This window comes from Heloderma suspectum, chromosome 7, assembly GCF_057233095.1.
Source record: "Heloderma suspectum isolate Gila_16-S chromosome 7, 16-S_ref, whole genome shotgun sequence".
Lineage (NCBI taxonomy): Eukaryota > Metazoa > Chordata > Lepidosauria > Squamata > Helodermatidae > Heloderma > Heloderma suspectum.
The window spans coordinates 69,373,554-69,389,957 of NC_139464.1; the positions used below are offsets into that span (position 1 = coordinate 69,373,554).

General features: G+C 43.1%; 1 protein-coding gene across 4 annotated transcripts in view; it reads left to right on the forward strand.

The window, feature by feature from the left end:
* Positions 1-2,063: 2,063 nt before the first annotated feature.
* The window catches only part of SAXO6 (stabilizer of axonemal microtubules 6), a 32,787-nt gene continuing 18,446 nt past the window's right edge, over positions 2,064-16,404 (forward strand). For 2 of the 4 annotated variants that reach the window (XM_084810550.1, XM_084810552.1), the window contains exons 1-6: positions 3,328-3,520; positions 6,659-6,773; positions 8,275-8,636; positions 9,452-9,586; positions 10,369-10,545; positions 13,628-13,749. In XM_084810550.1, the coding sequence (XP_084666676.1) occupies positions 3,503-3,520; positions 6,659-6,773; positions 8,275-8,636; positions 9,452-9,586; positions 10,369-10,545; positions 13,628-13,749 (929 nt within the window). In that variant the 5' untranslated portion in view covers positions 3,328-3,502. The other 2 variants (XM_084810551.1, XM_084810553.1) reach the window with 2 other exon arrangements.

The following is a 16,404-nucleotide window of genomic DNA, read 5'->3' on the forward strand; positions in this document are numbered from 1 at the left end:
CCTGCTTCATTTTGTACACCAAGGCCATGCCTGCCTGTTATCCCGGTGATTTCTTGACTTCCTACTTTAGCATTCCAATCCCCTATGATGAAGAGGACATATTTTTTTGCTGTTAGTTCTAGAAGGTGTTGTAGGTCTTCATAGAACCGATCAACCTCAGCTTCTTCAGCCTCAGTGGTTGGGGCATAGACTTGAATTACTATGATGTTGAATGGTTTGCCTTGGATTCGTACTGAGATCATTCTATCGTTTTTAAGATTGTACCCCAGTACTGCTTTTCCCACCCTTTTGTTGACTATGAGTGCTGCTCCATTTCTTCTAAGGGATTCTTGCCCACAGTAGTAGATATAATGGTCACCTGAATTAAATTCGCCCATGCCTGTCCATTTTAGTTCACTGATTCCCAAGATGTCGATGTTCAGTCTTGCCATCTCATGTTTGATCACCTCCAGCTTACCTTGATTCATTGATCTGACATTCCAGGTTCCTAAACAATATTGTTCTTTACAGCATCGGATTTTCTTTTCACCACCAGACACACCCACAGCTGAGTGTCCTTTCGGCTTTGGCCCAGCCGCTTCACTCTTTCTGGCGCTCCTTGGAAATACCCTCTGCTCTTCCCCAGTAGTATATTGGACACCTTCCGACCTGAGGGGCTCATCTTCCAGCGTCATCTCTTTTATCCTTGTGATACGTTCCATGGGGTTTTCTTGGCAAGAATACTGGAGTGGGTTGCCATTCCTTCTCCAGTGGACCACATTTTGTCAGAACTCTCTGGCATGACCTGTCCGTCTTGGGTGGCCCTGCACGGCATAGCTTATGGCTTCACTGAGTTACACAAGCCCCTTCGCCACAACAAGGCGGTGATCCATGAAGGGGATTAAGTCCCATTAAATTTAATGGGGCTTACTTCTAAGAAGACATGTATCAGATTGCACTGTACATGACTAAATCCTCACTATTGAATACTTATTCCAGACAGAATGCCCAAACCCCTTTCCCTGACTTATGAGCTATGTATAGACAATTTGTTTGCAAGGAGGAACATTCAATAATGAATCGGAAGTATTATAGTTCCCCACTGTTTGCAAGCCATTCTGGATATTTATTGGTAGATGAGCAGACCCACAGAAATAAATCATGACTAACTTAACTCCCATTGATTTCAGTGGGTCTACTCTACATATTATTGGTCTGCACCCAAACCAATAATGATGATGATAAGAATAATAATGTGAACCTCCTCCTGCAAACTGATATAATGGAGCCCAAACACAGGTTTACAATCTCAGAGAGAATGGGGCAAATGTTCATAATACCTTGTGTGTGTATTATATATGTTTGTGTGTGCATTCCATCTCCCACACTTGTGCAGGGCTTAATTGTGACAGGCCTCCTGGTTTTGTTCTCTTGTTATAATGTTCCCACTTGGATGGAGCAAAAGCTTGCCAACATCACTTAACAGTCTCAGAACTTGTCATAACCTGTTATTTGTGGCAACCCTCAGTAATTTTACTATTGTGGGTAAAATTGACTTATTTTATTTAAAAGATTATAATTACATTATGAGGCATCCTGTGAATAGGTAATGGGAGAGCATGCAGGGCTGTGTGAATAGTATAATTTAATAACCGAGACCCCTGACCAGAGCAGTGATTGCATATTTACAGCTACAAATTGTATATATACTTATTGAATAAATGGCAAGCAGCTGCTGTTTTGCTGCAGCCCAGAAGCAAACGTTAACACAATAAATGGCTCATCATTTTTGTTCTGCTCAATTTTACTTCTCTTCTTGAGTAATTTGAAATGCAGCCAGATACTAGCTCCTTTCTATAGAGACATACTGTACTCTAAATTTGACTGATACATTATTGAATAACAGTAAATGATCATAATTCCTAAAAGAGTTGAAGTAAAACATGGAAAGGCATTGCTATCCCTCATATTTCTTCAGTAGTTCCAGTTTAATACTTATGTTTATCAGTGTTCTTTTTGATTCAGTAGCTGGTTGACTGAAAAGCGATTGCCAACAGAAAAATGTTCCAAAGAAAAGAGATACACCAAGGTCTGCTGTTTCTAGGAAGTGGTAGGAGAGGTTACAGAATTGAGAGAAGAGAACAGCCAACAAAGGTGAAAGACTTCACAAAAGTATGTAATTTTTTCCTTTTGACCACCAGCCTGTTTCCTAGTAGGGTTGCAGCCATATGCTCACTTACTTAGAAGCAAGTCCTATTAATTCAGAACTAGTTTCTGAGTAAACATGCAGACGTCAGGCTGCAAGTTTTCTTAGAATTGCAGCTGAAGGTTACAATCCTATGCAGCCTGACTTGGGTGTAGGCCCCACTGAGAAAATCAGTATCCATAGTGGCTCTGCTGGACTATGACTAGGGAGATACAGGGAAGCATCCAAAGGAGCACTCCCACAATTGCCATTGTGCTAGTGGAAACCAATGCTTGCACAACATCAATAGCGCTTGTGGAAACGCACCATTGGATCTTTCCCCCAGGTTTAAATCCATGGTAGCCATGAAGCTTACTGGGTAATCATGGGCCAGTCACCATCTCTCAATCTAACGTAGCTCACAAGGTTGTTCTAAGGATAAACGTTCATCACCATGAGCTCTTTTGAGTCAGGGTGGGATAAATTTAATAAACACTGAATTCCGTGGGGCTTACTTTGACATAAACATGCGTAGGACTGCGCTGCAAGTGTTGCTTAGAATCTTTGTACATTTTTCCCCTGTGTCCCACAAGAGCTAGTGACACATCTTCCAACAGCTGTAGGCAGTGAGGAAAGGCAAGGTATTTATTACATGTCTACCCTCTCCCTCCTCCTCCAAAGAGCACAGGCAGACGTACGTAGCCCCCCCCCCGGGGGGGGCAGGTTTGGCTGAGTGAGTATGACTAGCCCAAGTTCATCCAGTGAACTCCACGGCTGAGCAGGGATTTGATTTGGACCTGGGTACAAACACGGCCCCCCGCAACTCCGGCCAAACCTTAACTCCAGCCGTTGCAACATCCTCCCCACGCCGCAGGAACGGCGGAGGATTAAAATCATCCCTGCACGAAGGAGAGAGAAGAACCCCTTTTCCTCCCTCTCGGTTCCGCCGGCCCGCAGGCCGAGAGACGCAGCCGCAGGCGGGCCAGCTGCACGTAGACGAGCGCCTGTTTCCCCCCGAAGCTTCGGCAGCGGCGAAGGGAAGCTGGGGGGAACGAGGCGAGCACCTCACACGCCCCCCGCCCTGAGGGCGAGGGGGAGAGCCGAGGGGCCGGAGAGCGGGAGGCAAGCCCGCCCGCAGGCTGTGATTGGGTGGCTCCTCGCGCAGGCGTGGGAGGAGGCGAAGCCAGAAAGCCAGGCCCCGGCTGCGCGCGTGTATTTTCGTCAAGGAGACGGGGAGTGTTTACAGCTACCGCGTCCTCCATACTGCCCCCATCCCAGCCCCGTAACCGTCCAGGAGAACATCGCTGCCCGGGTCCAGCTCCAGCTAGGCGGGGAGTCATGCCCGTGCGCTGGAAGGTGAGATGGAGGGGCCGCCGCCGCCGCCGCCGCCGCCGCCGCCGCCTTCCCCTCAACCAGCGACTTCTCCCCTCATCCCCTCAGAGGCTTCTAGCTAGGACAAGCGCTCGACTTCCGTTCGTACTCCCCCCCCCCCCCGCGCCCCAGTCGTTGGTTCTGTCTGTTGTGGCTCCAGCAGTTTCAAGGGGAGAGCCCATTGTAGTCACCTCAGGGGTCCACCGCGGGCAGCCAATCGGGTCCTGCTGCTGGCTGTCACTCAAACGGTGCCCCAGCCCAGCCTGGGATTAGGGGATGAGGGGCGCTGGGAGAGCCCCAAAGGAACTGGGATGGCAATATGCCCATTTGGGGCTCTGAATTAGTATGTGGGCACCCGTTGGGATGAGCTGGCACGGGAAGTTGGGACTGGGGGTAAGTGTTGGGACTGGTGTTTCTTTCACAGCCAGGGCTTCAGTATCTTTAATAGCTGTGTGCCAGGTAAAAATTCATCAGGCAGTGCTCTACCTAGGATAGAGATGGATTAATGGATAGTGAAAGTTCCACCCATTGAAAATGTGTCTGTAAAGCAGCATTTAAAGGTATCAGAGCCATCCAGGGGGAAAAAGAAATACTGTATAAGGAAGGCCTCGGGCAGGAGAATCATGGGTGGGCAACTTGTGGCCCTCCATCTGTTTTAGCCTTCAACTCCCATTAACTCTAGCCAGCATAGGCAATGGTGAGGGATGATGGGAGTTGTAGGCCAAAACATCTGGAGAGCCACAAGTTGCAGCAGATTTTAGGAACCACTCGGAGTGGTTGATGGGAGTTGTAGGCCAAAACATCTGGAGAGCCACAAGTTGCAGTAGATTTTAGGAACCATTCAGAGTGGAAGATAGACATTTCTGGATGCAATCCACTGGAAAGTTCTTCTGTGCAAGCCTCACTGAAATAAACTGTGTAAGTGTAAGGGTGCAATCCAATCCAGATAGGCGGCCGCCTCTGAACTCGGAGCCAACTGCCTATCCAAAGCAGGGCAGGGGAAGCATGGAGGGGATAATTCCGTCCACGCTTCTCCTGCCCTGCATTTTTGGCTAGACAATGAAGATGGCAGTTCAGAGTGTACCCATTATGAGAGGTACATGATAAAGATAAATTAGGATATATACTCGGGACTGCAGCGGTTCAGACAAATGATGACATGTGCTATTAAATCAAGAAAGTGTAAAGTGAAAACAGGGTATCTTTTAGGAAGTAGTAGAAAAATAAATGTTCAGACCAATGAAGTATATCTGTATTGCTGTTGTATTTTCTCTTTGACGGCTGCTTCATACACTGTTAAAATCCTGCATAGGAGATATTTGCCATCTCATGTAGGAATTAGTGTGTAGCCTGCATGTAGATTATTCATGTTTGATTATTTTATGCATGAGGTTTTCATTCCCGCTGGTAGCAGTCAATTGTGGCTTCTCAGCGCGTGTATTACGTGTGTAAAATAATCAGGCATGTCCACCTATGTGTAGGTTTCATAGTTCCTGCCTAGAAGTATCTTCCTTGTCTGAATATCATAATATGTGAAGTAATCCCTATCTTCTCAAAAATTAAGGGGAGCTTCTTTCAAAAGTATGATCTAAAGACTTGGATCTTGCAGTCCTGGGATTCAACTTCCTTCCTACTGGTGACTTACTGTGTGGCCTTGGGCAAGTCATTATTTCTGTTAGTTTGCTATCAGTAAAACGGAAATAACGGTGGTCCAGCACATAGGATTGTTGTGAAGGCAATGTACAAAGACTGCAAAGCACTTTATAAACAAAAAATGCTCTTTGTGCCATCGTACTTCAGCCTTATATTTAAGTATTAGCCTGGTAGCTATAGGCTACTAGGAACTCTGTTGTAGTGTTGGATTGGGACTTGGGAGACCTAGACTCTAGCCCCCACTTGGCCATGAAGCTCACTGAGTGACTTTGGGCCAGTCACTGACTCTAAGCCTAACCTACCTCACATGGTTGTTGTGAGGATAAAATGGGGAGGAGGATCATGTAGTCCACCTTGGGCTCATTGGAGGAAAGGTGGGATAGAAACATAACAAATACATGCAGATGAGTGAGCAGGCTGATGGAGATGGAGCACTCTGTCCCTTGGCACTCTGTACCAAGCAGGCTGTGAGAAGAAAAAAGTTGCCCCCACCCCCTGCACCCAGCATAGAAATGTAGCTCCTTCCCTCCTCTGCCATTCTCCACCAGCCTAGTAGCATTTTTGTAGAGTAGTAATTTTGGGTGGTGATGGCATATTTACAAGACTGTTCTACTTGATGGTCCTTTGTTCTTCAGCTGGGAAGTAAAACAGGGCTTTCTGCAGACAAAGGCTCCCAAGTAGGCATAAAAATATAGGGCTGTAAATTAGAGAAAAGAAGAAAAAAGGGGGATAGCAAAACAGCTGAGGAGAACTGAGCATGCTGATTGGCTTCCAGGAACTGTTGCATGTTGAGAGCAGTTGGGTGTCAGTTGAAGAGTGATCTTTCGGGGTAGATACTAATATCCAAAACTGAGTTAGGAACAGACTTTTGCAGGAATCTCAAAGAGAATCAAATTTTATTTCCAAGAGAAGAATGCGTTATTACAACATAGACATTTCAAAGTCTTTGAGTGGAATGAGGACAACGATTTGGAGAAAGATGCAAGAAGTCACCACCGCAAACTCCCATGCATGAAAATTGAATATTAGAAAGAAAATAGGATGAGGCAAAGGAGGGAACTGGACTAGTATTCAGATCCCAGACAGCTTATAGTATTCTGGAGGGAGGTGCACACCTGTTAGGGGCTGGGAATAGACCACATCTTGTTGAGTAACCCCTTTGTTATATATAAAGCCAGTTCCCAACTTTCTAGCCTGTCTTTACAATGGTATTCTGGCCCTTAGTAGTATCCATCAAACAATTTATCTTTAAAACGACTATAGTTCCCTTCAGTTAAAAAAATTCAGGACAGTTTATAACAATAGGGGTTTTACTCTCTCCCCCTGCCCTTTTCCTTAAAAGTGATAATGAAGTGCTTTGAAATCTGAAGGAAGGGTTTTACAGCCTCAGAATTGTTGTGAAGATAAGTCCCATGAGGACTGTGCTGAAATATGGCATCAATCACTGTTGCACATTTTGTCTTGCTGTAGGGATTGAGTGAGTACAAGAGGAACTTCAAATGGAGAAAATCAAATCAGTCTAAGCTTTGTAGCCCTACACGTGAGCAAAAATGCCAGTGGGCTGGACTTCGATCAGATGAACTTGGTAAGCCAAGCTAAGTCTTCTGTCATTTTCTAACTCTGCAGTGCTTTAGAAAATAGTTACTATGGTTATTGATTTTATGTATTAATTATACAGAGTTTAGTGATAAGGGGTAAACACAATTTCTTTTTTCATAGTCTTGGTGCATGTTTCATATGGCAATAAGATTATGATAGTTACTGCTTCCTTCAATTAAAAAATACTTTCAGAATTTATGATGGGAAGTGCAGAGTCGCAGGGTGAAGTTCAGCGATTAAAGGGAAGTGTATATGGGCATGAAAGAGGATACAGTGATGGAAATGGGAGGATCAGAAGAACTGAGAGAGACAGAACCCGAGAGGCAGAGCAATCCTATAATCCCTGCTATGACCTTGGGAGGGGAAAATCCAAATGGGGTCCCCCCCCGCAGCCTCCAAGGAAAGCGCCATGTCAGCTCTTCTTCCGAGGTTGCTGTTGTGACCACGAAGATGGTCAAAGAGGGAGAAAAGCAGGCGGGACAGTATGGGGGTGGGGGAAGGGGAGACGTGAATGCACTTGATCCACATGCCTCTCATTCGCCATCCACTGAGAGGTAAGGAAGGTGGATGGGCTTAGAGCTCCACCTAGCTTAAATTGCATTTAAGGTGGAACAGGAGGCTGTAAAAGCCTCCATCATTCCACCCACGCTGACTACCCCTTGCTAGCAGGGCACTGGATGAGCAGAGGGTTCTGAAGTGGCAGTCCTTTAGGACTGTGCTCCTAATTGGTTTTGAAATACTAACTTTCAGTATGGAACAAATGGTATTTATGAACACTTGTAAAGGGTGATCTGTTCGTACTAAGCTTGAAAACTCTTAAGTTATATAATGATTCTAAATACATGGTTAATCCTGTATAGCAATTAAACTCTTGGTCAGCATATTTAATGATCACCCCATATTAGATGTGCTGTTGCTTCTACTGTGTGTATGATTGCATTGTGTGTATGTACAGGGTTCTGCTGTACAGCTGCAGTCCTATGCACATGTATTTGGGAGCAAGGGCACATTCCTATATATGTTTAGACAGGAAAATGTCCTACAACTCCCAGCATTCCCCAACTAGCCATGGTGGCTGGGCAATGCTAGGAGTTGTAGGTCTTTTTTCTGTCTAAGTATGCTTAGGATTGTGCCCTACACTCCATTCAATCTAGTAAACTTACTTCCAAGGAACATGCATAGGATTGTTCTGTAAGCAAACACGCTGGGTCAAATACTGTGGTTATTATTACCCTCCATTTTCTTACATATGTTTGGCAATAGAAAGCTTTTTTCTCTGTGAGTTTCAACAATACAAAACAAAGTGATATTAATAGGTGTTCTTAGCATTTGGGTGTTTCCTAAATAAAAAAGGCATTGATTTTATGAAATGTCCATTTGCACTTCCTTTTTTCCTGTGCTGCTGCATAGAAAAAACTGAAAATTTTGAGAATGAGACCTTTGAAGAATTTTTAGGATGCACAGATTTGATGTTGCATGTCTTACAGGAATCTCCAAAGAACCAAATTTTATTTCCAAGAGAAGAGTACCTTATTACAACACACAGGTTTCAAAGTCCTTTGAGTGGAATGGGGACAATGATTCAGAAAAAGATACATCATCAGAACTTGAACTTCACCAGCCACTGGAGTTGCACATAAATGACAGCAAAGATGATATAAATCAGGAAAGAATTAAAACGCCAGATGCGCCCAGGCTACTTGAGAAAATGCATTCCAACTCTGCAGGTTCTAGGCCTGAATCAACTGTAGCTCTTGCAGAAAGGAAGAAATCACCACCCAGAACTTCAGTGCCTGAGAATAAAATATTAGCATCTGCCAAAAAGGACGTAGGAAAAATAGACAATCGGGTAGGGAACTACTGCAATTGATTTGGTTTGATGATGCAAGTAAAAGCCAAGGCTCAAATAATAATAGTAGTTCAACTGAATTCCTGTGTGTAATAATTTAAAAAACGCTTTTCATTGAAACTGTTTATAATATAATGCGCAAGGGATTTGGTTGTAGTGGTGTTGAAGGTCATGGCAGAGATTTGGCCTAATGTTACAGAGTATTAACAGTGGCAGAAGGATCTTTGGCTGCCATTGGCTGAGCTGCTTGGATTCTAATAAGGGGCAAGGCTGCAAAAGAACCTGGTGAAGGATGGGGTGAAAGCGGGTAGGGACATTTATAGAAGGTGGACTGCAAGAGTGAGTGTTCTAGATGAATTTGGAGAAGAGGAGAAGACCAAAGGGAGGCGTGAGAAAGGGAATAATAGTCCAATTCTCTACATGTCTGCTCAGAAGTTAGTCCCATACAGTTCAATAGGGCTTACTCTCAGGTAAGTAGGAATAGCATTGCAGTATGGTATACTGAGATAAATACTCAGCATGCATAAAGAAGGCTAAAGTTTTGCATATTGATTTGAAATAAACCACCTGGTATTAGATGAAATTTACAATTTCATGATCCTGCTGAGCAAACTAGTGGCAATTTTATATTGGTACTAACAGGAGCAATATTTAATTGAAAACATCATAGGTTTCAGAGACGCTTACGGAGTGTAATAGTATACCTTGCCTTCATCCAAGTAAATATCCATACTAATACTGCTTATTTAAGATTCAAACATTTCTAGATAAAAAAGTGACATCTTCCTGAGTTCTTTGTCAATATCTATTGGCAGCTTAATAGAGTTCTGCAGAGGAAAGCAGGCATGAATATTTCACGATCAAGTAGCTTCCCCAGAAGTTCCGAGTATCAAAGGCAGTTTGTTTGGAAAACACCTCAAAAACTCTCTCCAGTACTTGCAGCAGATCAGGTAACCTTCAAGGCATTTAAAATGTAATTGTATTTTTTTTTGTAAAGCTGGTCCCGTACATGTTTACTTAAAAATAAGCCCAGCTGGGTTCAGTGGGGCTTTCTCCAGAGTACATTTGTATAGGAATTAAGCCTTCATGAAGTAATTTTGCTATACATTCCGGTGCAATCCTGTGCAGGTTTACCTGGAATATAAGAGAAGCTTACTCCCAGTTAAGTCTGCATAGGTTTGCAGTCTTGGCACATTAAACTGTGGTGCGCAAAATATTATGCTTGTAGTATGTATATCATATAAAAAAGTGTTATTGTTGTGTTCAAGTATAATATATTTTACTAGGTGGAATCCCAGAGATATCCAGTTACGTTTTGAAGAACATCAGCTACATCAGTCTATAACACCTGATTAAGGGGAGGATCCAGTGGTGCACTCCTGCTAGTGCTATTAATGTTGTGCTAGCATAAACAGATGCTTGTGCAACGTAACTAGCGCAACAGGGGAAAACGTCAATGTGTTGCTGACATCTGGCAGTGCCACTTTTCCCTGTTGCACAAGTCACGTTGTGTACAAGCATAGTTTATGCTAGTACAACGTCATTAGTGCTCGTACTGGGACTTCCTTGGATACTACCCTGTGACTTTTCTGAACAGTGGAGGCTTCTCAATTCACAGGAAATCACTATTATAATTTGAGCAAAGCTAAGCACAGTCAAGTCCCATTGTTTTCAGTGGGAAATTTAATTTAGCTTTAAAAATCACCAAGTTAACATGTTTTCTGAACCAAAGTTGATTCACAGTGCAAGTCAGTCAATTCCACCCTTTAAGTCTCCTGTCATCATTCCTGAAACTGAATATGAAAGGAGTTTCAAACCTTCACCCCCTGTGAAAGAATGGAAAGAGAGATGCCGTTTGGAAGAGACAGAGCGTCCTGGATCTGAGCCTGTGGAAATCTCTGCAGAAAAGGTATTACAGTTTTATATTTAACTAATTTTTAAAGATTTGTTTATTTTTTCACTTAGTAATTTTGATATAGGAAATGTTAAACCTCACATGGTCACCTCAGATTCTCATCCTGGTAACTGTGATTATATTGTGGTGGGCAGAGCGGGGGAGGCTGTATTTTTTTAAACAAATCAAAGTTTTTATATAATACAGCATGGATTTTATTAGAGACATTGTCCTGTTCATTCTCTTTCTTTCAAAAACAAATGTGTATGGGGCATTACTGTTGCTACAGAGGTTCAATTCAAACATCACTCCAAACCATATTTAAAGGAAACATAACTATGGTTTGGGATGATATCCAAACTGGGCATCATGCCAGGAAGCGAAAGTCATGATTTGAAGTAGGTTTTCAGTTCATGATGTGCAAATGAATTGACTTGGTATGATGTCTGAATTGAGAAATGGTTATGTCTGCTGCACTGCACAGAATGGAAGTGAATTTGCAAACTTATGAAGCTGAGTGGCAGGAAGACGAAAAACAGACAAGCCGTTCTCAACCATGGTTTGCCTGTTTTACATTTGGAAGCTCAAATCATGGTTTGGTGTGATATGGGAATTGAGCCATTTGGGTTTGGTTGGCTAGCAGCAGTTCAGAATAATCTCCTAAGCAATTTTCTAAGCCGCTGTGGAATGATAAAATTTGGGAGACCATGATAATGTACAGACTTGGCAAGTGTAACGATCAATCTTATTGTGTGAGTGAGAATCTGTGGTGGAGCAACCGCGACGTCCAAAGCCCTACCAACTCACTATGACCAGGGCAGGAGGTAAGGGAGCAGATTTTTTTTATTTTCCCTCCCATTTGGGCCCTCTTGGGGAGCATGTCAGGGGACCTACGAGCTTAGGATCCCATAGATACGTGGTCATCTCTGACACAACACCCTGTTTCAGCCCCCGGCGCTGGTGGGGCATCTATTCCTGCAGAACTTTCCACAAGTCTACTAGGGAGCCTCTGATGGTGTAAGAGCTGTTCCACCAGTGGACCTTCCTCTCCACTTCCAACAGCTCCTCAGCTGGCCGCTGTACCCTAAGTGTGCTTAATTAAACGTTTTTACCTGATCAGATATTTCAGGTCAAATAGTTTTGACTATTAGAAGAATTCTGACATATATATATATATATATACACACACACACACACACACACACACACACACACAGTCAGGACCAGAAATATTGGAACAAGGAGAAGTGTTTTGGTAGTTGGCCTCTGTACACCACCACATTGAATTTGAAAGGAAACACACCCAGATGGGAGCGAAGTCAGGACTTTCAGCTGTAATTCAAGGGGTATGACAAAAGTGGGGCACTAACTATTCAGGAAGTACAGCCAGTGGCATAAACCCCCCCACCATCATTGGGGGCTCATAAGTAATGGAACAAACCAACGTCATTTCAAACTTAAGGATCACCTTTAATACCTGGATGAAAATCCTTTGCAGTCAATGACTGCCTAAAGTCTGGAACCCATGGACATGACCAAATGCTGAGTTTCCTCCCTCAAGATGCTTTGCCAGGCCTTGACTGCAGCTGCCTTCAGCTGCTGCTTGTTTGTGGGTCTTTCTGCCCTCAGTCTTGTCTTCAGTAAGTGAAAACTGCTCTATTGGGCTGAGATCAGGTGACTGACTTGACCATTGAAGAACATCCCACTTCTTTGCCTTGAGAAACTCTTGGGTAGCTTTTGCTGTATGTTTTGGCTCATTATCCATCTGCAATATGAAGCGGCGTCCTATCAGTTTGGCAGCATTCGGCTGAATCTCAGCAGAAAGTATAGCCCTATACACTTCAGAATTCGTCCTGCTGCTTTTATCAGCAGTCAGGTCATCAATAAACAACAGTGACCCGGTGCCATTGGCAGGCATACATGCCCATGCCATAACACTGCCTCTACCATGTTTGACAGATGATGTGGTATGCTTTGGATCATGAGCTGTTCCTTTACTTCTCCATACCTTTCTCTTCCCATCATTCTGGCACAAGTTAATCTTGGTTTCATCAGTCCACAGAATCTTATTTCAGAACTGGGCAGGCTTTTTTAGGTGTTTGCTGGCAAAGGCTAATCCGGCCTTTCGGTTCTTGAGTGTTACCAGTGGTTTGCACCTTGTTGTGAAGCCTCTGTATTTACATTCATAAAGCTGTCTCTTGACTGTAGATGTTGACAATGACTTGCCTACCTCCTCAAGAGCATTCTTGACCTGGCTAGATGTTGTGAAAGGGTTGCTCTTCACCATGAGCAGAATTCTGCGGTCATCCACTTTAGTTGTCTTCCGTCGTCTTCCAGGCCTTTTGCTGTTGCTGAGCTTGCCAGTTAATTCCTTCTTTTTCAGGATGTTCCAAACCGTTGTGTTGGCCACTTCCACTGTTTTTGCTATCTCTCTGATGGGTTTACGTTGTTTCCTCAGCCTAATGATGGCTTCTTTCACTCGCATGGACACCTCTTTGGACCTCATGTTGGGGGTTCCAGTGGACACCTACCAAATGCAAATGTAACACTCAGAACCACCTCCAGGACTGTTCTCTACTTGATTGATCATGGGGCACCCAGGAAACAGGCCCCACCTGGCCGTGCAGCTGCTTGTCAGCCATTCGTTCCATTACTTATGAGCCACCAACGATGGTGTGTGTGTGTATGCCACTGGCTGTCCTTCCTGAATGGTTAGTGCCCCACTTTTGTCAAACCCCTTGAATTACAGCTGAAAGTCCTGACTTCGTTCCCATCTGGGTGTGTTTCCTTTCAACTTCAATGTGGTGGTATACAGAGGCCAACTGCCAAAACAGTTATCCATGTTCCAATATTTCTGGCCCTGACTGTATATATGTCAGGAAAATTAAAGTTTTATTTGCTAAACATGTCCAATAAGCATTCTAAATTACATTTTCTATTAAGGATAATAGAAAGTTGCTCAATACAAAATTTTCCAGAAAACCCACATCACTGGTTGTCAGTATATTTAGAAATGTTCAGACTGAAGATCAGTATGTTATAGAAATGTAGCTTCTAAAAAGTTAATATGGTGTTTCTGTAATTATTTTTGCCTCAGAATGAGCAGAAGGAAACATTTCTGAAGACAACAAAAAATCCATCAAAGCAAAGCAAATCGGAAGCAAAAAAGAAACACTGCAAACAAAAACATAAGCCACTATGTTTGCATAGAAGTTTTAGGTAAGCAAAGTACATCTTAGAATGTAATATATCTTTCATTCAGTTCTCTTTGTGTTTTGAAATTGTACATATAAAACACTTGCCTACTCTTAAAAGGCACTCATGCCACCTTTATGGCTGTGCTTGGCAATGTGTTCAGTGAATGTTTAACCATCCCCTAAGTTGCTTGCCCAGCCTGAATGCTTCTCCTCCCCACACCCACACCCCGCCACCCCTGGCTTCCCAGTGCTCTGAGAGTGTGGCTTGCCTAAGTCACGTTATGAGTTCACAGCAGAAGTGAGATTTGAACCAGAGACTTTCTGGTTCATAACTCAGCCTCTTAGCGCTACATTACAGCAGTGAGAAAAAGTTTGTGAACCCTAATGATAATTATGGAAAATCCATAGTTTTACTATGATAGCCTTTGTGAATCAAAACCAGTCCTTTCCTAAATATCCAATAGGGTTTATATTAACCTAGTCTGTATCTTGTGCAATAAAATGATGTATAAATTAGGCAAACAATAAATACTTAAGAGTCAGGGTATGTGCAAAAGTAAGTGAACCTCTGGTTGTATCAGCTTAATTAAAAGGAATAATTAGAATTGGGTGTTTAAGTAATTAGGTAGACCTTCATGGGTGAGTTTGGGAGGCCCCACCCTATAAAAGGATCAGAAACTTGTGAATGTGGTCTTCACCATACAGTTGTATGGAAACACATCATGCCATGATCAAAAGACATCTCTAAAGACCTCAGAAAAGCAGCTATTGCTGCCCATCAGTCTAGAAAGGGTTACAGAACCTTTTCTAAGGATTTAGAGCTCCACCAATCCACTGTCAGACAGATAGTCTACAAATGGAGAAGGTTCAAGACCACAGTCACTCTTCCCAGGAGCAGTTGTCCTACCCAAATCTCTCCAGGAACAAACTGATGCATCATCCAGGAAGTCAAAAAGAACCCCAGAGTAACATCCAAGGATCTGCAGGCCACTCTCACCTTGGCTAATGTGAATTTCTTGACTCAACAGTCAGAAAAAGACTGCACAAGAATGGTGTTCATGGGAGGATAGCCAGGAGAAAGCCACTGCTGTCTAAAAAGAACATTGCTGCCTGTCTGAAGTTCACTAAAGATCACATAGATGATCCCCAAGGCTTCTGGAGCAATGTTCTCTGGACAGACAAGTCAAAGGTAGAACTTTTTGGCCTCATTAAGGGAGATAGATAAAACTTTATTACGGTCAAAGACCAGCCCAAAATAGATAGATGAATTTAAAAAAGAAGTACATTAAAATTATCTGTCATATATCCCCAATCAAATTAATAAACACTTCAGCACAGTGTAGTACTAATGTAATGCATATCAGCCATATTGGGTGGATGGCATTACTCCCCAGACTTTATCTTTCATCCAGCTAGGTAAATCCAAGCTCCCTCAGCATCCTCCTTCAAACATCTATCGTGGCCGCAAAGAATTTGGCGACGCTATATGTAAATATCAAATTAGTGCCAGACAACAATATATAGGTATATTGTTGTCCTGTACAACCAGGAAAGTGATTCATCAATGGGGAGATGAGTGCAGCACGAATGTCTCTATAAAATATACACAACAAAACGTGCTCTGTAGTTTCTATCTGTTCCATGCCACAGGGGCAAAGGCACTCTGACCAGGGGATCTTTTTGTACCGTCCCTCCAAAACTGCCAAGGGGAGTCCATTGAGGCGGGCCAAGGTAAATGCTCTTCTGTGTTTGTACAGCTCCAGTTGTTCAAGATTGGGTGCAGCTATTACGATGTATCTGTAATCCTCCCTAAGATAGAATTCTGGGGCACTATTGAGGTCACTTTGTCTCTCAATGTCTCACTAAGAAATGTTACATTTGGTGAAAAACAAACACTGAGTTTGAACCGAAGAACCTCATCCCAACTGTCAAGCATGGTGGTGAGAATGTGATGGTTTGGGGCTGCTTTGCTGCCTCAGGACCTGGATGGCTTGGCATCATTGACACAACCATGAATTCTGCAGTGTATCAGAAGATTCTAGAAGAGAATGTTGGGCCATCCATCCGTGAGCTGAAGCTGAAACAAAAGTGAGTCATGCAGCAAGACAATGATCCTAAACGTACAAGCAGATCTAAAAAAGAATGGCTGCGGAAAAAAAAAATCTGTGTTTTAGAATGGCTTAGTCAAAGTCTGGACCTAAACCCCATTGAAATATTGTGGCAGGACCTGAAGAAAACTGTTCATGCAAGGAAGCCCTCAAATGTCATTGAGTTGAAGCAGTTCTGTAATGGGCCAAAATTCCTCAAAACCGATGTGCGACACTGACCAACAGTTACAGGAAATGATTACTTGAAGTCATTGCTGCTCAAGAGGGTGCCACCAGGAACTGAATCTAAAGGTTCACATACTTTTTCACACATGAATATTGAATGTTGAATCAGTTGGAGATAAATAAATTTTGAAAAAGCATCGTGTTTGTGTGTCATTTGTTTAATCAGGTTATCTGTGGTTCTTTATCTAGGGTTATGGGGTTAGATTATGATCTAATAACATTTTAGGTTGGAAATATGTGGCAATCCTAAGGGGCTCACAAACTTTCTCACCATTGTACATCAGCTCATTATGTTAAATTGAAGACTGATTGTTGAGTTGTACAACAGAAATTCAAGGAGTTCA